The sequence below is a fragment of the Physeter macrocephalus genome, chromosome 11 (genome assembly GCF_002837175.3).
Source record: "Physeter macrocephalus isolate SW-GA chromosome 11, ASM283717v5, whole genome shotgun sequence".
NCBI classification, from domain to species: Eukaryota; Metazoa; Chordata; class Mammalia; order Artiodactyla; family Physeteridae; genus Physeter; species Physeter macrocephalus.
The window spans coordinates 151,309,625-151,333,437 of NC_041224.1; the positions used below are offsets into that span (position 1 = coordinate 151,309,625).

Consider the following 23,813-nt stretch of genomic DNA (forward strand, 5'->3'; position numbering starts at 1 on the left):
TCTTAACTTTTGAACACTTCCCTATTTCCTTAACTATTCTTGAACAATATAATTTTAATGGCTATGTAACCTCACATATGGTTGAATAATAAAATCAGAGATAGGAATCGAGGGTGAGGTATCGCCTGGGGCCACTTTCACAAAAGGAAGGGACAGGCCTGTGTTACTTGCTATGAGAGGAAGCCACCTCAAGCCTTTGTGCCTTTGTGCTCCTCCTTCCCTTAGGACTCAACTCAGGTGTCACCGCCTCAGTGAGGTCTGTGAAGCCCCAGCTCAGGCTAACGCCAATCCATGGTGTTCCTGTAGCACCATCATAGCACTGACCACGTTAAACAGGTTTCTGTACCTTTCAATCTCTTCCAGCAGACCATAAAGTCTTGGAGAACTGGGCTGTATTTGAACAAGCTGTAAATCTCCAGTGTCCAGCTGGCACCTGGCACATAGAAGATATTCAATAAATGCCTTGCAGAGAGGCAAAGTTTTAGCAATCCTGTTGCCAGGCATTTAGACTGTTTATAATTTGTAATTAAAAACATGCTCTCATTGGGACTTCCCTGGCGGCGCAGTGGTTAAGAATCCGCCTGCCAATGCAGGGGACACGGGTTCGATCCCTGGTCCGGGAAGATCCCACATGCCATGGAGCAACTAAGCCCGTGCGCCACAACTACTGAGGCTGCGCTCTAGAGCCCGCGAGCCACAACTACTGAAGCCTGTGTGCCTAGAGCCTATGCTCCGCAAAGAGAGAAGCCACCACAATGAGAAGCCCCCGCACTGCAACGAAGAGTAGCCCCCGCTCACCGCAACTAGAGAAAGCCCAGCAACGAAGACCCAATGCAGCCAAAAATAAATAAATAATTAAATAAAGTTTTTTAAAAAAAAAACCATGTTCTCAGATTCCATGTTGACTGAGGAAGAGGGTAGAAGTAGACCCCCCAAATCTTGTTTGGGTCATTTGTAGTCACTAGAACCCTCCTGTAAATAATGTTGAGATGACTTGTAAACAAGTCTTTGTCTGCATCTGACTCATTCTTTGATATGAGTGCAGAGGCTAGAATCAGACAAATCTCAGCTTCACCGTTTGAGAGTTCTGTGGCCTTGGGCCTGTTACTTGACTCCAGTCTTCATGTTTCTCAGTATAAAATGGAGAGAATAATGGGATCTACTCTTAGGATGTTGAGATGTTGTAAATGAGATAACGCAGGTCAAGTCTTAGCACAAGGCCTGGCGCGTTGTAGCTAGCTGTTATCACGAATTGAAATTTCTGGGCCCACGTTATAGAATTAATGCCACATGGTCAAACTGCTTTGCAGAAACATGGAGCAATTTATATACATACTCCTCTCATGGCATCTTCTCAAGCAAGGAGTTGGGTCAATTTTTCATCTTTGCCCAATCAGCCTGACAAAGGTTATGTGGCCCGGGTCAAGCCTACTTTGAAGTCCAGCACAAGGTCACCTTTCTCCTCGCAGTCTTAGCATCCAGCACCCACTTAGCATCCAGTCACTGTCCGTGGGTAGCAGAGGAAGGGGCTAAGATGAATGGAGTGAGTGAAGGTCACAGTACTAAAGCGTGAACGGGTCAATATAGAAATCCAGAAGCCACTTTTCCACATGCGGCTGAAAAATGAAACAGTGGACTAAAGTGTCAAAGAATGCCCCCTAACAAGATTCTTCCATCTGTTTTCACCCTCATCCCCACCCAACGCACAATCACGGAAAGTGAGAGCACAAAGGCTGCCCTGTGATCAGCCTGCTCCAGAAGAGACCCAGAGAGATTAAGTGATTTTCCCAAGGTCACAGAGCTGGCAAGTGCCATTAAGAGTTATCAAGACCACAAGGAACCCATGACTCACAGCTGGCAAACCTTGTCCACAAGTGTACAAGTCCATTGGTGCTTTGTCCTCTTAGCCACATTCACAGCTTCACCAGGAATGTCAGGGTGGACAGTGATAGGAGGTGAGAGACAGCACATACTCGCTAGGAGCTCTGAAAGCCAAAATTCACGACCTGGGCGAAAGGCAGTTATGCGAAGAAACTGACCTGCCCGGGGCAGGCACTGGTCAGTGCTACGCTTCAGAAAGGCCCCTGTGGTCCAGCTGGGGGCTCTAGGACCTTCAGGGAGGTTCCTCAGCTACCTCCTCTTTCCTGCACCATATCTGCCCCTCTCTCCAGTTATTTTACCCCTACATATGGAAATTCTTGAGAAACAGCCAGTTACTCGGACATCTTGTATAATTACAAAGAAAAGAGGGGAAAAGGACAAGTTTACAAAGCACCACAGCAAACCAGAAGTCATATTGTAATCGTTTTATTCAAGTCTGCGTGTGCTCTGGTGGTGAGACCAGGCTGAGATCAGCATCACACTGTAATATGATAAGACGTTTAGCCATTGAACCAAGCCTGCTTGGCATATCCCCAGTTAACAATTTACAGTACCTTGAAAAAAAAAAAAAAAAAAAAAAAGCCAAAGAAAAGAACCTGATAAGTTTCCTTCAGGACTTTTCTATTTTTAAATATTGTTGACAAATTACAGTAACTTAAATCCCAAAGCAAAATGGGAATTCAAGGACACAGGGTCATCACACATGGACAAGACACTGGAGCAGAGAAGGCTTAAGATGAAAACTAGGAGCTACACACTGAGGAACAAAACCAACGTGTATGTGAACTTCCACTTTACCTAGACTTGAAGGCTCTAAGGGGGAGGAAAATCCCAAAGAAAGGTTTTCTGTGAATTAAATAAAACCCATCTCCAGCTCCTTTCCTTAACCCTCTAGAAGATACAGATACAGTCTCAGACTAAATCTCTGTGTGAGTGTGTGAACATGCATGTGTGAGGTTGTGAGTGTGTGAGTGTGTGTGTGTGAGTGTGTGTGTGTGTGTGTATCATGGGTAGTTAGAGGAGAAAGTTGACAGGTTCATCACCTCCCTTCTTTGCTACAAGTGGGTATCAAGAGCATGTGGCTCAATACAATAAAAAGACAAAAGCCTGATTTCAAGTTCCCAAGAGGAGCTACAGTAAGGCTTCCAAACTCCAGAGGCCGGGAGGGGTGTGGGTTGAAGCCGTGCTAAATTAGGGCAGTCATGGGGCAACTATGGGCTGGAAACAGAGGCGAGAGGCCCATCGGCCTTCAGTGGTCCTGGGAGAAGAGCTACAGGATGGACACGTTCAACCCTCGCCCCCGTGGAACAGGTCCCTCAACAATCGTGGAGAGGAAATGATGGAGGAGGAAGCGACAGGAGCAGAGAGGAGGTCGGCTGAGCTCCAGGGAGATTGCAAGTCCTGCTGGGTGTCTCCAGTCACAAAGGGAGGGGATGGGCTAGCCACAGGACAACTCCTCCCTGGACAGAGAGCTACCTCAGAGCCTCAGTGGACCTAAGCTAGGCTGATTTTATCCCAGAGCTTCTAAACAGTGCCCTAAAATGTGCTCAGAGGAAAATAAGAGATGGCTTTGGAGCCAAAAAGGTCAGCAACCCTGCTTCCTAGCCATGTGACCTTGGGCATGTTTCACAACCATCTGAGCCGCAGTTTCCACATCCTTAGATGGAGGTAATATCCCCCACCCCACCCTCCCAGGATTATTGTGAGTCAAAAAAAAAAAATAAGAAAAGAATATAAACCTTTAGGACAGCACCTCTTACCTATAAGAAATACAATGGTTTCATATAATTTATTGTTAGTCCCCATATCCAGGCCAGGATAAACCCATGCCTCATTCTGACAGTGCTGAAGAAAAGAGCCATAGCCAGCATGGCTTCTGGAACTGGAGGGTAAGATAAATGATGAGAGTAAAATAAAGATGACAGAGAATAATAATGGTATCGAAAAGGATCCCAAGGGAGGTGATATGACAGCTGAGGGTCACTGTAGGCCAGGCACAGTGCTAGGCAGGAAAAGGAGTAAAAACACCTCTGTCTAACTTCTGTCCTTTCTGGAACTGGGAGAGAGAATGATTTATTCACTTCTCTGCAAGTTCAAAGATGTCCCAAAGAGGGACATCTCAAATGAGACTCTGAAGAATCCTCTCCACTGTAATCCCTTCCCTTTTCCTTAAAACCCATACACACTTCTAAGTGGCCTCAGGGTTTCAGAGAGGCTGAAAGGAAGCTGGGGGACATCCAGGAAGAGTCATCTCAGTCACAGGTCCAAGGCTGAAAACGGCTCTAGGTGCTGTTAAGTCAACACATTCCTATTCAAACGCAAACACTTCCAGAGAGCTACCACCTGACTCAGGCAGGACTGAAGGGAAGGGCAACCAGGAAAGACCTAACCCTACCTCACAGTTCTGCCTGAGCTTGTTCAGGGGAGGAACAGGTAGGGCTGAGACTAGGATAAGGTGAGGCACTCGCCTTGGATGCAGAATTTAAGGGGTCACCCAAAACAAAACAAAACAAAACTCAGTTATCCAGATGAATCATATTTCAATGCAATACTTTTAAAAATTAAAGTTAATGAAAAGTGCATGATGAACACAATATCAAAATTTTAAATAAAGTCGGGATCTGTCAAAGCAAGTACCTGGGTGTGAAGGATTTCAGGAACGTGGGCAACACACTACGGTCTGGACTCCAGGGAGTGTAGAGCAAGACCACCATATCCATGGGGCCATCACTCACCAGGACCCCTCTTGATAAATCAATCTGACCTCTGGGTTCAGATTTCCTGAATGTCTCCCTCACACATCCCAATAGGAAAGGCCTATCTCTGAACCTCTGAAATTGTACTCTGGTGTCTGTCCTGAGATACCTATCTAGCTGCCAGGTTCACGCCTGCCAATCAGGCTAGTAAAATTAGGTTGTGGGTGTTTGCAGGGAGGGTGGGTCAGACCAGTCAGGAAGGAGACTGGGTCAGGGAAAAGGCAAGTCTGTTTCCAAGAGAAACAGAGAGGAGTAGAAAAGCTCATGCCTCCGCTAACCAGCTGGGCCCCGAGGCTCTTCTCTATTTCTAGCTGTGGTCATGAGCGAAAGACCCAAAGAAAGGCCATGGGCAGGGGATGCAGGGAACCACACAGCCAGTAAGAATCAGGAAGAACCAGTCCTACTGGCTCCAGATCAAGGAGCAGCCCAACCTTCGGAGGAACAAACCAGGGCTCCCTGAAATGGACAAGGGACGGGGTGAGGCCTGTCAATAGTGTATCAGGACAAATGGAAAATAATCTAAGTGAATGAGAGGCTCTCCTGGCCCGTATAGCCAACCAGAAGCCCAGGGCCGGGTCAGGCTAATTAGACACCTAAGCCCCGTTAATTAGCCTTAATCAGCTAGGACTCCAGTTTCTGCCTTCTGCCCTTCCAAAGCCAGTGCCTGGGGTGGCAGGCACCCAGGAGGCAAGGCCAGGGCAAAGCCAGGGACTGAGGGCTCCCTGGAAGTAGCACTGGGTTTCCCCTTCTGATGTGGATTTTTATTCATGTGAATTCCTGGTCTAAGAAAACAATGATCTGTCTGAACAAAGAGAGACATTTGGGAATGTGTTCCTCACAACAGCTGGAGCTTGAAAAGAAGTCATCTCAGGTCTGAAGCCAAGGAGAAGAGGCAGGTGGTCTAGTCGGTCAAACCACATGAAACTGCCAATATATGACTGTTTTTGACATCCAACCACACGCACACGCACACGCACACACACTGTTCTCCACAAAAGGAAGCAACCCAGCAAGGGGAGGCTTACCAGTGCTAGACCAGGGGCCCCAGGACCACAGGTTTTCAAGCTAGAAAGGCTTCGTGCTTCATCATCCTCAGTTCACAGTTGGGCTCAGAGGTCCAGAGCGGGGAGAGATGTTTGCGACATCACACAACTTGCAGGCGGGTAGCTCCGATCACCAGATTCCTGCCGACCCTGCCGCCACGTTCACTTACAGGGCACCGTGAGCTCTCTCCCCTTGACCCCGGTCTACAGTCTCCGGCAGAGTCCTCAGGAAAAGCCTGCCACTACAGAAGCGGCAGCACCTGCTCCTTCCCCGAAATTCTTCAAGAGACAATAATGTTTCTGACCCACCCGACCCACGCCTGAGTCAAAGGCACAGGCTAAAAGAAACACACGCAGAAAAGGTCAAGGTTCTGCATTCACAGAGGGGCCTGCCGCACGGACATTTCAACCGTGCAGTGTACCACTCAGAGCCCCCCAGCCCTCAGTACCCGCTGCTCTGTGCTTTGTGAAAATCGAGCTGGAAGAATTAGGAATGCTCAGGAGGGGCTCTTTCCCTGTGGCGTAGGGAGCAGGGAAGGAGCCTCCAAAGGGGGGGCTGTGGAGCCAGAGTGTTGATACCACTTCAGGCCTAGATGCCCTTGGGGTGTCTTATGGCGTCCCTGAGCAACTGTGGTCTGAGGCAAAAGGGGCCTTGTGAGGAAGCCCACACCATGAGCCATGTCCCAAGGGCCAGAGGACCCTTTCCCAAGGATTCCTTCCGGAACCGGCCTGATTCCAGCCTCTAAACACATCAGACTTTGGGAATGGCTCCAAGAAACAAGAGACCCCGAATCATCATTCGGATGCTGCCTCCAGCTCCCCGTCTCCCACGGCCCCCTCTGTAAGACACTGATGGTTGGACCATCAGCCTGACAAATTAGGTGGGGGAATTAGGAAGGATGCTTGTAAACACCAGGGGCTACGTAATGCAGTAGAAGAGCGTGCGCCTGACCACCGTCCCCGTTAGTCATGCTCAGCCAACCCCAAATCATTCCTCTTCCAGAAGCCAGAGGAAGTAGGCAAGTCCCCTAGAGGCAAAGGCGGTAAGAACTGCACTGTCAACTTCAGCAGCTTGTCCTATTCGCTGGCAGGGAGCCACGGGCTTCACGGACCTGCTCTGAGGCACACTCTCTTGCCCTTGTGAGGGAAGCAGGTGACGGTTGCTCTTACAGGAAGGAAATGTGAGAGGGACTAAGAGACAAGCCCAAAGTCAGACAGCAAGAGCAGAACGGAGAACAGAGCCAATCTGCTCAGGTCTCAGAGTCTGGTGCCCGACTCAGCAATTCAGTCCAAGCAGCTTTTTAACTTCTCTTCACTTGAATCTTCATCTTTAAGCATTTCCCCTTCTCTACCAGTAAGTATAACAAATGTAGAAGGCAAATAACGTCATTTGGTAAAGGTCAGGAGGAAAGGTTAGCACAGTTCTGAGTCAACCAAATGCAAGGTACCACCATCATCACCATCATCATCTTCACTACCAGACCTCCGGGTACTAAAAGATGCGAAGATAAGAGCATCTGTCAAAGCCTCTTAGACATAACATATGAAAATAACTGGGACATCTACTCAGCCCCTGGCAGTGGCCTGGATCCCCAAGGACAGAGGACAGTCCTGGGCAAAATCAGCGGAAGGAACTGAAGGAGCCAAGGAGAAGGGGCAGAGAGCAGTATCTGTTTCCCGTCACCATCTTCCATGTCGCAGCACCTGCCAAGAGGGGTGGGAAAGTGTCTGGGGAAAGGGAAAGGGGGTCAGCTACTGCTGCTGCAGGGCTTTGATCCCCCGCTCCCAGGCCTGCCCCTGCCCATGACTATGGAGACAAGGGAAGCTGAGTGGACAGAAAGCAACCCAAACCTATTACTATATAGGATCCTTATCCCACCTGAGCCTTGCCCCACAGAGAGAGAGAGTGTGGCAGGCAGGGGCCCCTCGGAGACCTGGTTTGGAGGAGCTGAGAGATGGTAAGTCCTCCATCTTCGTGGAAGCCCACAGAAGCATCTTCAGAATAACCCCGCTTCTGCCTCTTGCGGGTATAATCGCTCCCTTAGCAGACACCCAGCCTTCCCTTGTCTTCCCCTGGATGGATGAGGAAGAACCGGGTTCAACCTCTTACTCAGCGGCAGTGAGCCATCAGTCCACTCCACACCAGTTACACTACACTTCCAAGACAGACAGATGCAAGCCAACAAAATGACAAAAAGCAGAAAATGAGCAAAGGAAGACTCCCTGCCTCCTTCCACAGAGCACTGTCCGGAGCCAGCATGGTCTGGACTACACTGTATGCTGCACCCACCAGGGGGCCATTTAGTGGGGCTAAGCGTTTAGAGATGTGTTAGTGGCTTAGCGCCTGGGGCCCTGGAGAGTCCTGGGAAAGGGCACAGAACAGGCCACCTGTGTCCCTCTCCCCATCAGGAATCAAGGGGGGGGTCACGTGGTTGGCTGGAACTGCTGACGGGATTCACACTTCCCCCATCCTGGCCGAGGAGTGGGGCACGGGGGCAAAAATAATCTCTTACGTCCTGTCTTCGCTGAACAAAGAGACGGAGAGAGATGAGATGCAATAACAGAACCCTGGACAACAAAACCAACAGTGCCTCCCCGCCCAAGACTACATGGGGCCCTTGAACCAAAGTGTCTGCCAGTGGGCTCGTAAAACAACGAACAACTTGAAAGCCAGGGTCTCCCCTTTTGTCACCCCCAGGGCAGGACTTCTATCGTAGTTACAGAGCAAGCAATGACCAAACCCATCACTCGTGCCCGGATGGCTGCTCTCCTATCCTGGCATCCAGGCAGCAAACGCAAGGAACCTGCAGGTGGCCCTCCGACACCTGCAGAGAAATAGTCCAGGAGAGAAGACAGTGGAGTGATGTGTAGAGTCTGGAGGCGGGAGGAGCATGACCTAAGGACTCTACTCCCGTCAAGCTGTTATTCCCACGCAAAGACAACTGTTCACACTTGCTGCAGGAGCCTGAGGGTAAGAGGAACAGTGGAGATACAACGCGAGAAAGCTCCAGAAGAAGCTCAACATTCAAGTTAAGGAAACCAATTCCAGAAAAGTCGGGGTTGGCCTCTGTTGTCCTTCCTACCCAGCTCTTGGTCCAGAGCCCAGCAGGAGGGGCTATCTGTGCACAGAGACAAGAGGCCTTGGTTGGTCTCCAGTGCTCGGGACTTGAAGGTTCCTGTACATCAGGGGCTCACTGAGCACCTTACAGACATCATCACTCACCACATCCATTCACGCAAGGAACTAAAAAGCGCTCCGTTTTACTTCAAGGGCATCACAGAGTAATGATGGATGAGAAGGAATCCCCGCAGTTCCAACTGCCAGGGTCCAGGACCCACCCACCCCCTCGCCATACGCTATTCTGGTGCAGTGCAGAGATATCTCCCTACCAAACACATAACCTGAAGTCCACTAATTCCAGGGGTTGGAAGAAGGATCAAGGGAAGGGAAGAACACATACAGATCAGATGACCAAACGGACAAACACAAGAACTTTGTCTCTGGTTTCAGAACTGTCACCAGTGAGTCTCCCTGGAAACTATTCCTGGGATGAGAGTGTGTTTGTATCAGAACCTGGTCTGACCACATTTGGACCCCAGGTGGGAGATGGGTGCCGTCAACAGGTGCTGGTTTCTGCCCTTCTTTGAGTGTTTACAAAAGGAATGAGGACAGACAGACTCCGTTACCCTCTTTACCGCAACTCAACTGTGTTTCCTAACTCCCTCCCCTCCCCCCCCAGCCCCCACCCTGCCCCGGTCTCACAGAGGCAGGTCCCTACCACTGGGAGGCTCAGATGAATAAGTGGGGCGCCTGGAAGTGCAGCAGGTGGTGCTATAGCTCCATCAATTCCTGTGCCCGACACGGGCACTTTGCCTTCAGTCCTCCGGCCGGCACCGAAGGGCTCAGGGCACAGAAAAGCTCACATCTCACACCAACGAGATTCTGATTCATGAGTGTCAGGGAAGAATGCGGAAGAGGAGCAAAATCAATCACAGAACATCCAATACTGGTGTTTGGAAAGGCTGAACTCAGGGCCACCAGAGGGAGCCCAGGAGGGCACACCCAGGGGTCTGAGGAGAGGGGGCAACAGACAGATTCGGCTGAGTGACTCTGCAGGGTCACCGTGAAGGCAAGGAAGGCTGTGGAGGGTGGAGGACATGCGCGCACCCCTCCCTGCCCTACACAGCCATGGCCCCTCCAGTGGACCTGGGGAGAAGGGCCCTGCAGGGCACGAAGCCCTCTCAAGGGCCCTGCTTCCATCCCTTCCATCTTCAAAGTGCATTATCAGTGCAAGAAGTAGGGCGGGAGCTCAGGGGGTCCAATTCTGAAACAGGGCTGTGCCAGCCAGCTCCCCCCATCTCCTCCAGCTTCCCCCTTGCCCGCCCCCAACCCTTTTCGTGCTAAGACCAGAACTCTTGCTGGATCTCGTAAGGGGCAGGCCTGTGTGTGTTCAGTGCGGCTCTGCACAGCGGCACGGTGCCGTCCTGACTCTGGCCCTCTGCGTCCAGGTCCAGAAGCGTCCGCTCGGCGGGTGGCAGCGGCCCCGCCTGGAAGGGGAGCAGGGCTGGCAACCCAGGCCGCTCCTCCACGGTACTGCTGCTGCTCGCCAAGCAGGAGTCCAGGTTGCTGGGCGTCTCCGTGCTGGAACTGTTGGCTGGCGAGGCGCTACGGGCGTGGCTGGGAGACACGAACCACCAAGGGTCCAGTCGCTGCCGGTTAGCAGAAGGACGCGGCCGAGGCAGAAACTCCAGGGTCTTGGGTCTCTCCAAGGCAGAGTCCTGCTGTGTGTTCCAGCGCCTTGGGGTCGGCGGAAAGACCACATTGGGGTCAGGGAGACGGGGGAATTCACCTGGGTCTCGGCTGGGGCTGGGAGTTTTCAACATTCCTGGTCAAAGAGACAAAGGGAGAGGCGTTCGATAATGGCACCACACTTCTGGGCCACACACACTGCTTCCTCCCCACCTCGCCACGTCCCTGTCCACTTGGGATAACGTGAATTACGAGCTCCTAGTATTTTTCATGCAGTGTGTTGGCAGGCACTGGGGATATAACAGTGAACTACGAGGCCACAGTCCCTGTATCTGAATACTGGGACACACGGGGCTCGTATCTGTCATGAAACAACTTGAGGAAATGTCTGTTCATTCGCAGTTCATCCATTTAATAAATGTGTGACAAGAACAAAGCTGGGTGTCAGAAATCTAAAGACGAGTAATCTAGGGGTCTCTTTTCCCAAAGAGGCCACCTATCTGATTGTAACAAAACAATCTCAGCAGGGGAAGGGCAAGGTGAATGGTCAAGTCCTACTGTTATTCACACTCAAATCTCACTGAGAGTGTATTGCCATGTTCTCTTCTCCTACGGGATCCGAGGTGGTTTCTAGGTCAGACTGAGGTCTTCTAGGGAGCAAGGGACAGGGTGCGGAAGGCCCAGGGTGACAGTGCACGTCCGGGTGTGCCGGACGTCAGACGGAGAAGGCGAGCGTGTGCACCGGCACAGCGGTTCACCTGGACTCATCTCTGCGTCTGAGCGATGGGCTGAGTGTGACTAAGGGGTGAGTGATGGAGGGCGTGACGCCCGGGCGGAAGCTTGCCTTCTGAGAGTGTCCGGACTCACGCTGTAACGAGAGGCAAGAGCCCAGCTGCGGGGCGGAAAATACCCTCCTGCGTGCCGGGCAGGATTGCTCTCGGTATCTGCAGCCTCCTCTTCAGGGAACAAACAGAGCTGGACTCCTGCCCTTGTCCTGAAAGCACCGCGCCGCACACTCCCAGACCCAGGGCCTGAGCATCCCGCGGGGTCCCGATGGGATTCTTCCCAGAACCTGCCTGTCTGCTCTCCCTCCTCAGGGCAGACCCCCCTGAGGCACAGGGCCTCAGGCCCTCACGGCCACCTCCCGTGGCCCAGAGCAGCCTGTCTTGACTGGCTGAGCCAGAGCAGAAGCGGAGCTGACCCCGGTATCTCCACTCCTGGGGGAAGCACGAAGGTGGACAAGAGGAAGGAGGGGGCGGGCAGGCCTCACCTGCTCCAGGGCTGGGGCTCAGCCCGTTGCTGGAGGGGCTCCTGCTGGCTCGAGGGGCCGCCGGCTTGAGGGCCCCATCGGAAGGAGTCCGCCGGTGAGCGCTGGGCTCGGCGCGGGGGGCCGTGAGGGTGACATGGGTGGGGGTCAGGGACTGCCTCGGGTCTCGCTTGAAGCGCTCCACTCGGACGTTCACCAGGGGGTTGCGGGTGCAGGGGCTCAGCGGGGGGGGCTCCCCGGGGCTGACGGGCATCTCGTACACCACAATCTCATCACTGTCAGAACGCAGCAGGGAGCGGGTGGAGTTGCACTCGGAGATGGAGGAGAGAGAGAGCAGCGTGAGGGAGGCAGAGGGGTCTCCTAGCAACAGCACGGGCTCCTCCTTCTTGAAGAGCTTCCGGGATGGGGGGCTGGTGCTCCGACGGGGACGGCTGGCTCTCTGGAAAAGGCCCTCGCGCCTCTTCTTCTCCTCCCGGGCTGGCGGCTCGGGCTCCTCCGGGGGGAGCAGCTGGCACTTGCCAGCTTCCAGCAGGTCACAGCCGAGGCCCGTGGCTGCCAGGACGGCCCCACAGCTGAGCAGCGCCACCTCACAGCGGCGGTGGTGGGGGCCGCCCCGCTTGAGGCTGTTGGTTGGCGTCAGCTGAGGGGTACTGGTGGCCGAGTTGACTGGGGTGGGCTCCTCGTGGACGCCGTCGCCGGGGGGGCCGTCCCCATCCTCTCCACGAGGGAATGGGATACAGAGGTAGGACTGGTTGGGTGACGGCTGTGGACGACTCTCCCCCACCTGTGGACCTTCGCTGTCCTCGTCCTCTGCAAAGACGAGAGGAGTGGAGGGGAAACAGAAAATGGGAACGAAGCGGCAAGAGTAAGAACCTGGTCCTTCTCCCCAGCCCCAGGCCCCTGGCCTAGTGCCAGGGAGGCCGACGTTGAACAGTCTGAGGTGCAGGACAAAGAGCCAACAGGACTTCATGCCTCCACACTCAACTGTGACCAACGTGGGGAAATCACTCTCCACTCCACAGCCTGTTTCCCTATGTGCAGAAAAGACGATCTGCTAATTTGCTCCTTCTGTCGTAGGGACCCTCAACACAAGAAGTGCGGTATGAGTTTCCTAGAACAGATAGATCCCTAATTATTTTACAGCTTGAAACTGGAAGGGACCTTGGATTTCTAGGATAATGGCCTACAGACTTGTCTTAAGACTAGCGTCCTGCAGGACGTCCCTGGTGGCCCAGTGGTTACGACTCCGTGCTCCCAATGCAGGGGACCCAGGTTCGATCCCTGGTCAGGGAACTAGATCCCACATGCATGCTGCAACTAAGAGTTCGCATGCCCCAACTAAGGAGCCCACGAGCCACAACTAAGGAGCCCACCGGCCACAACGAAGGAGCCGGCAAGCCGCAACTAAGGAGCACGCCTGCCGCAACTAAGGGCTGGTGCAACCAAAACTTTTAAAAAAGAAAAAGACTAGTCTCCTGCAAAGGATTAGAACCCCCTGCATGGGTGAAGGCCCACTACCCTATGGACTGACTTATTAGGATCTTGGAATTCTAGAGAGAAGAGTACTTTCTGAGAGAGCCTGGAGAAGGCCTTACCCATTCCGTAATCACAGGGCAACACTGGAAAAGCTTCCTTGGAGGAACACTGTGGTGTCTTCTATCACCATCTCCCATTCTGTGGACTCCCCACATTAAAATACACAGAAATAGACCCAGGAAAGGAAACTGCCTGATTCCAGGCCTCCCCCTTCTTCACTGCCCTAAGGAGACTATAACTGGCCCCTTGGGATAGGAGGCCAAAGGCAGGTTCCATGGCGGCAGTAGTGATTTGAGAAGACTCAATGGAATGGGAGTAGAGCAAACTGAGAAGGAACAAGCAGTGGGGGGGTGGGGGGGACCAGGAGTTGAGGAAAAGAGGAAACACCCCCATGAAGCAGTACTAGGGGTCCTTAAAGAGTCCGAGAAGCTTGGCCAAGAATTCCCTGAGGGAACAGGAGGAGAGTCAAGACAAAGGCAGTCCTTACCCATCTCCATAAGGCTGGTGAACCCTGGCAGGGCTGGGCTATTCCTCGGCCCCTTCCCCAGGTTGGGGGCACTGGACGACCACTGTTTGTATCCATCTACCAGGGACTTGAGGCTGAATGAGAGGAAGTGAGGAAACTGTGAGAACTGGGTACTTTCTTTACCCTCAGCTCCCTGGGCCTATGGAAATGCCTCTCTCTGTCTGCTTGATTACAGCAAAGCCCAAGAGCCTCGGGGTATAGGCAACAAGCCTTATTGAGCCCACCCGCTTCATTAGCAAAAGTGCACATGCTCTAGGGAATGAAAAGCAGAGACATAACCCACCCCTCACATGCTGCTATGGAGCTGTGGGAAGACCTGCTGGGCAGGCTGGCAAGAGGACAGCAAGGATAAGGACTGCCCGGCACTGGCCAGGGTCTTGCCGAAGCCCAACTTAAGGGAGAGGCAATCACTCCGCAGGCGCTGACTACAACACACTGGTGACATGAGAAAAACTGCAGTGCTGAGATTTGCAATGCAAGGCAAGCACCGGGCAATGAACTAGCAGAGATGGGCCAGGCCAGGCCACTCCACTCACACCCTTTCTCAATTTCTCCTTCCAAGCTTACGGCATGCTTAGGCAACTTTCAAAGCCATCCATGTTTCAAAAACAAAAATCAACCAACAAAGATGCACCAACCCAGTGCACTTTGGGACAGACCTATGTGGGCAGTACATAATGCTGGACTCGAACCCTCGGTTTGTCTGGGAATGGAGAGGAAAATGACAGGAGCTTGCTTTCAAAACCCTGTAATCAGCTCACAGTTGCAAGCCGGTAACTCCAAGGTCACTGACTGGGTACCCCGCTAACTCTCTTATAGGATAGGGGCATCAAAGGCCCAGAAGCACTGGTCTTTCCCCTAAAGGACAGTAAAGAAGGAGGACTGAGCAATCTGTGGGCTATGACTGCCCTGGAGATACCAGTGTATAACCAGGGGTGGCTCTCATTTTAGGGCTAGAGAGAGCCATTCAACTAAAGCCCACTCTTCCCAGCCCATCTTGAGGGAGGGAGAAGGACCAACTTTTTCCCTGACTGCAGACCTCTGCTTCAAGTGCTATCAGAAATACCACTGAATTAAAGTACCTCCCAGCCACCAGTGGTTTCAACCAAAATACACAGCCAGAGAGAAGCGTGCTGCCCAATCCACAGCCTGAGACTTCTCACTGGAAGTCTTATAACATCACCTCCAGCTCTGGGTCCAAGGAATCCAGATCAGCAGAGTCAAAGCCAGTGCTGACGACCAAAGGATAAACAGCCATGGACTGTCTCCCTAAAACTAAGGATGCTGGGAGAATCCCAACAACAGGAGTGGTCAGGGGAACAAGGAAACATCAAGTCAGACCAACACAGGAATTTTCCCAAGGTGCACGAAGGTACCGCTTCCAAAAAAAAAAATAGGAAGTCAGCATGGCCCTGGCAATAATGAGGCTTGATTCTGCGGGGTGCGCTGTGAGGACAAGGAAACGGAGGGACGGTTATTACCAGTACATGTGATGAGAGGGTGAAGATTAGACTCACCCCAAGTGGAAATGTGGAGATTCTGATGGGGTACTTAAACCATTAGCTTTCTCACGTCTCTGAGGGGATCTTCAATGAATAAAGAGAATCAGTAGCAGGCAACGGTGGGTACACGCAGCTCAGCCTCTCCCACATGAGAACCCTCAAGGCTGGGCTCCAGCCATGTCGCCAGCTGCCCTCCCCTTGTCTGGTCAGCAAAGCCCCACACCATGAAGGAATCTTAACAAGATGACCATGCCGGAACTACCACAGGCCCAGGACATCCCAATCTGTGGGACAAACATCGCTGGGTAGCCACAGCTTAATTACAGGGGGCTTGTGAATCCATAGATCCCCGCTGTCTACAGACAGTACATACGTTTCCTATATATATGTACTATTTTTTTTAAAGGATGGAGATGCAAATTCACTTAACATTACTGAATTCAATACAGCTTTTTGTCATTACATATTTTCTTCAGTCAACAGGGACTAACATTAGAAATAGTATCATATAGAGGCTCTCAAAATTTTCTGACATGGAAGAGGTCTTTTCTTGAGACTGGGTGGATTTTCCTTATTTCTTCAATAGGAACTGAGAATCATGAGAAATTAAGTCACATATTTTGAACTGCTTCAAAAGTTTTGAGGGCAAATCTATGTGAGTTAAGGTAATGTAAGAAAAGTCCACAGTTAATGTTTTGTGTAATGTGAAGTGCAGTTAATTTACCAGCAAGACAAGAAATACCTTTAAATGAAACAGAACCAGAGAAACTACTGGCATCCATAGCCAACCTGGTAAAGCCTATCTGGAAACACACTGATGTCAGAAATACCAAGGGACTCAGGGTGACGGAGTTCCTCAGGCCCAGCTCAACCCTACTTCTAGCCAAGGCTCAAAGGACAAACTGAGGAGTGCTTGTACCTACAGAACTTAGTATAGCAGAGCAACCTGCAATCCCCAGAGGACTCAATCACTGAATTCTTACACAGCTTAGGCAGTCTGCCCTACATATCTAAATATTCTGTTCTTAGGTCGCTAGTGATTTCCAAAGCCTGGCTTCAAAGAGTCCATCCTTCATGAACCAACCTGTTATTTTCACCTTCAGCACAGATCTAACATGGGGAAGTAGATTTTGGACATGAAATTGTAGTATTCAGAGAAATACCAAGGCTAGTTACAGGTTCAGGGCACCTCTAAGTCTAATAGTCAACCTTAGAAGCTCTTTGAAAAGCCACTAAAAAGGATGAAGGGGGCCACTGCTTATCCTCCCACTTGGAAAAGTCAAGAAATATGGTTCTCGATTCTAACACAAGAATAAGAAGTATATCCCATGACACGCATTCTTCGAGTATGAAGGAGAATTGCATGAGAAGCATGGACGAATCATGAGAGCAAGTATTTACATATGCTTACTATGAGCCAGCCCATCTTCTAGGGGCTTCCCAAATAAGAGCTTATTCATGATCAACTCCATGAGACGGGTATGGAGAGAATCCCCATTTGATAGATGAGAAAACGTAAGGTCCCACAGCTGGGCATGGAGGAGCCAGGATTCACACCCCGGCAGCCTGGGCTCAGCATCCATGCTCTTCACTACCTCACTACAAGCGACTGGTCTGTGAAGGACTAGGACCCCTGAGTCACAAGCCCACAGTGAGAACACAAGCACATCCAAGGCACCAGGGCGTGCCATGTGCTTTGCCTAGAGCCGGCACTCATACACCTCGGCGTGGCTAGGGGGTGGGGTCATAAGGAAGTGCTAGTGGCCCTGGAGTCACCTCCAACTGCACCTCCAGGGCTGGGTTATTCTGCCTGCCCCTGCTTCAGGATGAGCCTCCATTCAAGAGGCGTGTCACCTCTGTCCTTCCTTCTCTCTCCTCTGGGCAGACGTTTTAAGGGGAAGAGCCAGGTGTAAATAGAACACTCAGGCTGAACTCCTCACACGTAGTGAATGCTTGGGCTACTTGCTACTCTGAACAGGAGGCCTCCAGGGCTGGGCAAACTGTAACTCATGGGCTAAATCCTGCCCGTCCCTTGTTTTTGTACAGTTTCACTGGAACACAGCCATGCTTGTTCATTTACATATCGTCCATGGTCTGTGGCTGCTTCTGTACTACCACAGTAGTTACTACAGAGACCACGTGGCCCACAAAGCCTAAAATACTTACTATCCGGCCCTTTATGGAAAAAGTATGCCAACTCCTGTCCCAGGAGGTTCCAGGGAACAAGGAGATTGGAAAACCCTATTGTAAAGATCAAGAAGCTTCTCATTTCTCTGAACACAGCAAAAGACGCAACCGAGAAAAAGGTATTCCACATCATATTTTTAAAGGATTTCCCATCATCTGGCTCTTACCCTTCATCTCCTGAGGCAAACTCCTTCTGACCAAGTGTACCTGGCCCCCACGTCCGTCCCTTCTTCTTGGGGGCCCTCTTCTCCTCCTCCTCCCCCTCCTCCTTGGGGACGACACAGCTCCGGCCCCAGGTTTTGCTGCTTTCGCCTGGTGTCACTGTGAATAACAAAGGTCGAATGGGAGCTGGAACGCAGAGAGGTCCCCCCAAACTAGCCTCTCCCCTACCGGACACGCACGCTCACATAATTGGAGCTGCGGGGGATAGTCAGACCTTGTCAAAAACTCTGTGCCCGAGTGGAGCCTGCCAGGCAAGTAAAGGAGTTCCCAGCCACCTCTCACTCAGTGCTTTCAAAGTACCAAACGTGAGAAAACCTCCCAGATTCTCCCGAGTCCAGCACAAAGTGGGCACTCAGGCCGGCCAGTCGCCAGAGCTCCAAGCAGACCTGACTTAGGGAACATGTTTTGTTGCCGGGGACTGGCTTGGGGGGGCAAGGGGGCGGGTGAGGAAGTAGGTGAGAGATAAGGGGTAAGGAAGATGTAGAAGTGAAGACATTTTGGTAAAGTGCTGGAAAGGAAGAAAGTGAGGAATTCAACACTGTGGAGAAGGAAGTCAGGGGTAGGAGAGGGGGAAGGAACAGGCCTGGAGAAATATAACAGATAGGAGAGGAGGCGCCTTCTTCTGACCCTGATACCTCAGAGCAAGGGTTGAAAGCCAAATGCTTCAGAGACTGGCCTTATATCATAAATGAATGGAGTGACCCAGTTACCTACCAGAAAGCAGGGAGTTGAGGGGACTGAGGCAAAATACAGAGCATACGAAAAAAAGAATCCACTGATTTGATTTGATTTTTCAAGGAAAGCCAGAAATCTAGGTCTTGGGGGTTTTTTTGATGAAATCTCTCTATCTTTAAATTAGGCCATACGCACACTTTACACGTATGCATATGTGTGTGTTTGTATAAGTTCTTTTTAATAAACACCGTCATAAAATAAAATTGGTTCGGATTTGGCCTATCATAAAGTAGCTGGCAAGTTTACCTCGGAACCTACACTTTGACAAAGCCCTTTCCTGGGAAGCATGGAAAAGAAAAACCAAGATGCCCCAAATACGGCAGCGAGTGCACAAGGTCCCCAGGCCAGGGTACCTTCATCGCATCCCAAATTGCTTTGTAATTCACTAAAGAGCCCGCTGATACCCGCAAACCCCTTTGCTGGTATCTGACTAAGAGTGAAAGGGTCAAGGCCGTGGAGAGACGAGGTGGGGGGTAAGGGTCTGCGTACACATGTGCATGTATATACATATTGTGGAGGAGAGGTGGCAGAGTTATGGACAGAGCCAGCCTGGACCGGTTGGTGGCTGGACAGAGCAGGGGACAGGTGCCCCTGGTGTGTTCTGGCCCCAGCTAATTTGGGAAACAGCCTCACACTGGATGGCTCGCAGGCGAGGAATGATGGTGGGGCTTGCAGGAGGACTAGAGCGGCTGTTGAGGAGACTCTTTCTTTTATCCATGGTGGGCGAGGCCTGTACCGTGAACTTGTGCTGGAAATCTGCTTGGGGAAAGACAAACAGATGTGTGTGCATTAGAATTTTCCCATGATCAAATTCCTATGAGCTACAAGGATATACACTGCAACACAGGGAATACAGCCAATATTTTATAATAACTATAAATGGAGTATAACCTTTAAAAATTGTGAGTCACTATGTTGTACACCTGAAACTTGTGTAATATTGTACATCAACTATACCTCAGTTAAAAAAAAATTCCTATGAGAGAACTGACACTTCCTGGCAGGCTTGAGGGACAGGCCCTATTTCCTGAGAAGCTCCTTTTCACCTGGGAAATGTTCTCTTTCAGAATCATTTCTTTTTCCCATAGGGACGTGGCAAGATGGACATATGAAGAGAAGGAAACTTCATTACCCAAGTGAACTTCATTATATGGTTTTCATAAAGCCGTCTATATAATGTACTTATGTCTATATAACGTATATAGGTGTAGCAAGTACGTGTTTAGAATAGTTTTTAAAAATATCATGAGACCTCGTCGATTATGCTAGGAAATCTAACTTAAAATTCTCCATCTCATATAGTCTATCCATATACGCCTCCATTTCTCAGGGACCAAAGCAGGGAGACTGATGTTCTTCGCTAAGTGCGGGGTAACAGGACTAACCCACAGAACCTGGGGAAGTGAGGGAGATGCGGTTAATGGTCCAAATTCTGATGTATTCCAAAGGCATTTACAGCATACATGAGGAACTTTCTCTGAGTTTCTGAGCTTCATTCTCCCCATCTATCAAAAGGCTATAAAAAAGATCTGCATGTTTGCACCTAGGTCTCCCCTCTAGACTGTTATCTCCCTGTAGGTGAGCTCCATGGCTTTTCTATCTGCTTCCTTAGCACACAGCAAGACGCTGGCACGTGCCAGATGCTCCAGAGGTGCTTAAAGACTCTGTGTTGCCTGAAAAAAAAAAAATGTGCAACCACACATTCACTGAATTTCACTAGATGGATTCTCTTGTCTGTACCTAAGCCACCATCCCACTGCTTAAAATCATCCACTACTACTCCTATTATGCCATTTCCCCTTGGTTCCTTATACTTCTAATAAGCTTGCTTCCTGGGGCCTTACAGACTCAGAATACAATGAACTTTATTTACATAACACACACTTGAGTACTTACCTCCCTCCCTGGGTACGTTACGCCCCACAGAGATTCTAATTCATAGTTTCATATTTCTTTGCATTTTCCCAAGGCTGTACCTACTGCAAATGGACCTTTGTTCAGCTAATGTGTGCCTGAAAGGTTATGTGTAAATCAAATTCTTAAACGTTCATCCTAATCTCAACTGCACACAGACAGCTAATTATTTACAGAAACCCTGAGATGAGTTATTTTGCAGACTCACATGCACATACACACATACCCTGGGGTTTTTTTTCCCCCAGTGACATATTCCTTCTCCAGGTTTGCCTAAAGTGAGATGTGCCTGTGTGCACGGCCGTGCTTCTAGCAGCCTGGACTGAGCCTGCCTGTCAGGCCTGTCACATTCATGGCCTTCCCCTCATATTCTGAGCGTAGTCACGCTACAAAATCCCCCCGGAAGGCGGAAGCTTTCCAGCAGCCCAGGCTTTCCATGGAATAGAATGGACCTTCCTAAACCGGCTCCGTGATGAGCCCTGGGGTCTCACGTTTCTGAGTTCAGTCCCTGGTTCCCACAGAACCCCTGCCACACCAGCCCCTCGGTCCACTTCCACTTCCCCCAGGTCCCCGACCACCAACCGGAAGGGAGGCTGATGCGGTTTCCATCCTTGAGCTTCAGTCGGTTCTTCCTGAACTTGCCCTTGCGTTTCTTGACCCGGGGCTTCTCCTGGCACAGCTGGTGGATGATGATGTTGAGCTCCCGCTCCAGGATGTCGATCTCCCGCTCGGCCAGCTCCTGTTCCCGGCGCCGCAGCAGCTCCTCCTGGTTCTTCTGCTGGAGTGCGGCCCGCGTCAGCTCCTCCTCCCAGGTGTGCAGCTCCTGCCGGGCAGGTAGAACCATGGAGGGGGTGGTGGGTGTGTGGCAAGTCGTCCATGCAGAGAGGGCTCGCCCCTGGGGGGCCAGTACTCACAGCAACCTGGACAGCTCTCCTCTAACGCCCCACGCTTCAGTCCCCGGCGGAGATGGGGGCTCAATAGCTGGCTGGAAAATGAACACCTGACCACCGCAAATGGAGGAAAGGCAGGCTCAGAAGAGCCATCCTGAGGATACAGCTAGAGCAGCCACAGGCCAAGCCCTGGAGACGGGGGCTGATAGTTCCCTGTGGCCCTTGATTGACTGATTAAAATGACGTGTGACCAGGAAAAACGATGGAGTTTGGGTTAGAAAATATAATCGTATACTCACATTTTACAGATTTGGTTCTATTTTGATTTTTTTTTTCTGTTACATAAAGGAAAGTTTTTTAAAACCAGAGCCAACTTAATGTGATCTAGCTTAAAATGTGCGTGCTGTAAATGAATCACCCTCCAGGCATCGCCTAACATTCAAATGAAAATAAATATATTTCCAGGGCGGCTGTTCAAAAGGTTCGTGAGGCGCATCATCTAAATCTTTGTTCACTTGGTGAGTGAATCCACTGAGCGTGTGGTTTAAACTTGCATCTTATCTTAAAGGACAACCATTTGCTCTGGAAGGATGGGGACAGCACAGCAAAGCGAAGAGGGAACGTTTCCTGAAGTCTCTGCCAGGCACTTTCTCTAGAAGGTGGGCAGAACCTCTTCCCTCCCTCCCCTTTTTCCTCCTGCATGAATTTACAAATTCACCATGGAATTCCTGGAAAGAGGTGGGGGCTTATGGCATCAGGAAATAGGAGAGAGCCCAGGAAAGAGAACAAAGCATGCGTATAACATTTAAACATGTGGATTCTAAACTGTTAACACTGGTTACCGCAGGCCTAGGATTGAAGCGGGGTGGAGGCAGAGGACTAAAACTTAAGAAGCTTTCATGTCAACAACCTGAGAGAACCATGTCTAAAAAGGGAGAAGTTTTTTTCAATAAAGCAGCCAGAGCAACACTTCTGTGGTTGAAATTCAAAATTCTCAATGAAATGCTCCCCTATAAGAAGTCATTCTGGACTAGAACAAAATATAGAAATGGAACCCAGGGCTAGAAAAAAGTATGTGAACACATATCGGGGAAGCAGAGCAGCAGGCAGAGAGCAGAAGAGAAAACAGAAACAAAATGGGAATAAAATATTCTGATGAAAGGAGTTTTCTGTTCAACTTGCCTTCTGTTTTCAAGAGTATATGAAAATGACCATAAAAATGATAGAAAGGAGAAAAATGAGAAGAGGATGAGCACCTTGAAAGTTGTCTGGTACGTGGTAGGTCCTCAGTAGTTGCTGATTAACTGTTGAGTCGATGAATGAATGAGAGAAAGGAGGAGGAGGAGAGAGAAGACAATTTCATAAATGCAGTCCTTCTTTATGGGAACATGGATTCATCACAGTGCCTGAGAAATGAGCCTGAACTTTTGAACTTCTCCATCTTTGATGAAATAAGCCCCAAATAAGCCCCAAAGATTAACTGTTGTGCGCCCTCCGCATCCTTGGCTTCCCGGTTTCACCATCAGAACAAAAACACATAGAAGATTCAGAAAAATTATTCCTGGTTGGTTATTTTGCTGCTAAATGGGAAAGCTGAAAATTAGTTCGAGCTAATCTCAGCCTTCCTAAGTCCTCTCTCCTGCATGCTCTTGTCTAAGGGATGACTTGGGTTTAAGCTCCTTCCTTTAAGGGAACTTGAACCCCAGCCCAGAGACCAATCCATCCTCACATACACAGAAGCAGTAGTAGGTTGAGCCAACCTGAAGAGTGAATCATATGGGAAAACAGGACATTTATGGAGTACTCAACTATGGCACCATATACCTGGAAACCCTCCAGCATGGTAAATCCCCTTCTTGCGAAACACCTATTTGGGTATCAACTCCGTAGTATGCAAATCACATCTTCCACATACAATGATTTAAGAGGAATCTCTCCAGAGAGAAAGCTCATTATCCATTTCACCCTCACTTGCCCAACTCCAAGCCTTATAATGGAGAGGTATCACAGCATTGGTGTTAAAAGCAAGGACTCTGGAACAAAGTGGCTGATTTGTGGCCTTGAGCAAGTTAAAATGGGCATCACATGTTATATGGAGTTAATAGCACCAATATCACAGGGCTGTATTACATAAGGCAATTATTACCTTATTATGCAAGATTATGTAAGAATTCATATAAATTACTCATAACAGAGCATGGCAAATAGCACATGCTCGACAAATGTTAGCTATTACGAGAATTGGTTTGACTTTTTCTAGTAACTACTTCCTGACAAAATCCAACTTTCATTTTTCTTATTGGCTGGTACCCTTATAATTTCATCAATCAAAAGAAATAACCACGGAACTATATTAAATATCCTGTGATAAACCATAATGGAAAAGAATATGAAAAAGAATGCAAAACTACCACTGGCATTTTTTACAGAACTAGAACAAAAAATTTCACAATTTGTATGGAAACACAAAAGACCCCGAATAAGCAAAGCAATCTTGAGAACAAAAAATGGAGCTGGAGGAATCAGGCTCCCTGACTTCAGACTATACTACTGAGCTACAGTAATCAAGACAGTATGGTACTGGCACAAAAACAGAACTATAGA

The 23,813-nt window shown here is 50.0% G+C and overlaps 1 protein-coding gene across 2 annotated transcripts in view; it reads right to left on the reverse strand.

Moving 5' to 3' along the window:
* Positions 1–9,492: 9,492 nt before the first annotated feature.
* The window catches only part of MAP3K9 (mitogen-activated protein kinase kinase kinase 9), an 88,304-nt gene continuing 73,983 nt past the window's right edge, over positions 9,493–23,813 (reverse strand). Inside the window, exons 6-12 of one of the 2 annotated variants that reach the window (XM_024118062.3) lie at positions 20,902–21,142; positions 19,039–19,161; positions 17,616–17,769; positions 15,277–15,345; positions 13,721–13,833; positions 11,701–12,507; positions 9,493–10,566 (exon numbers count right to left, since the gene is read on the reverse strand). In XM_024118062.3, the coding sequence (XP_023973830.1) occupies positions 10,082–10,566; positions 11,701–12,507; positions 13,721–13,833; positions 15,277–15,345; positions 17,616–17,769; positions 19,039–19,161; positions 20,902–21,142 (1,992 nt within the window). In that variant the 3' untranslated portion in view covers positions 9,493–10,081. Of the gene's footprint in view, positions 10,567–11,700; positions 12,571–13,720; positions 13,834–15,276; positions 15,346–17,615; positions 17,770–19,038; positions 19,162–20,901; positions 21,143–23,813 lie in introns of both variants that reach the window. The other variant, XM_024118057.3, reaches the window with a different exon arrangement.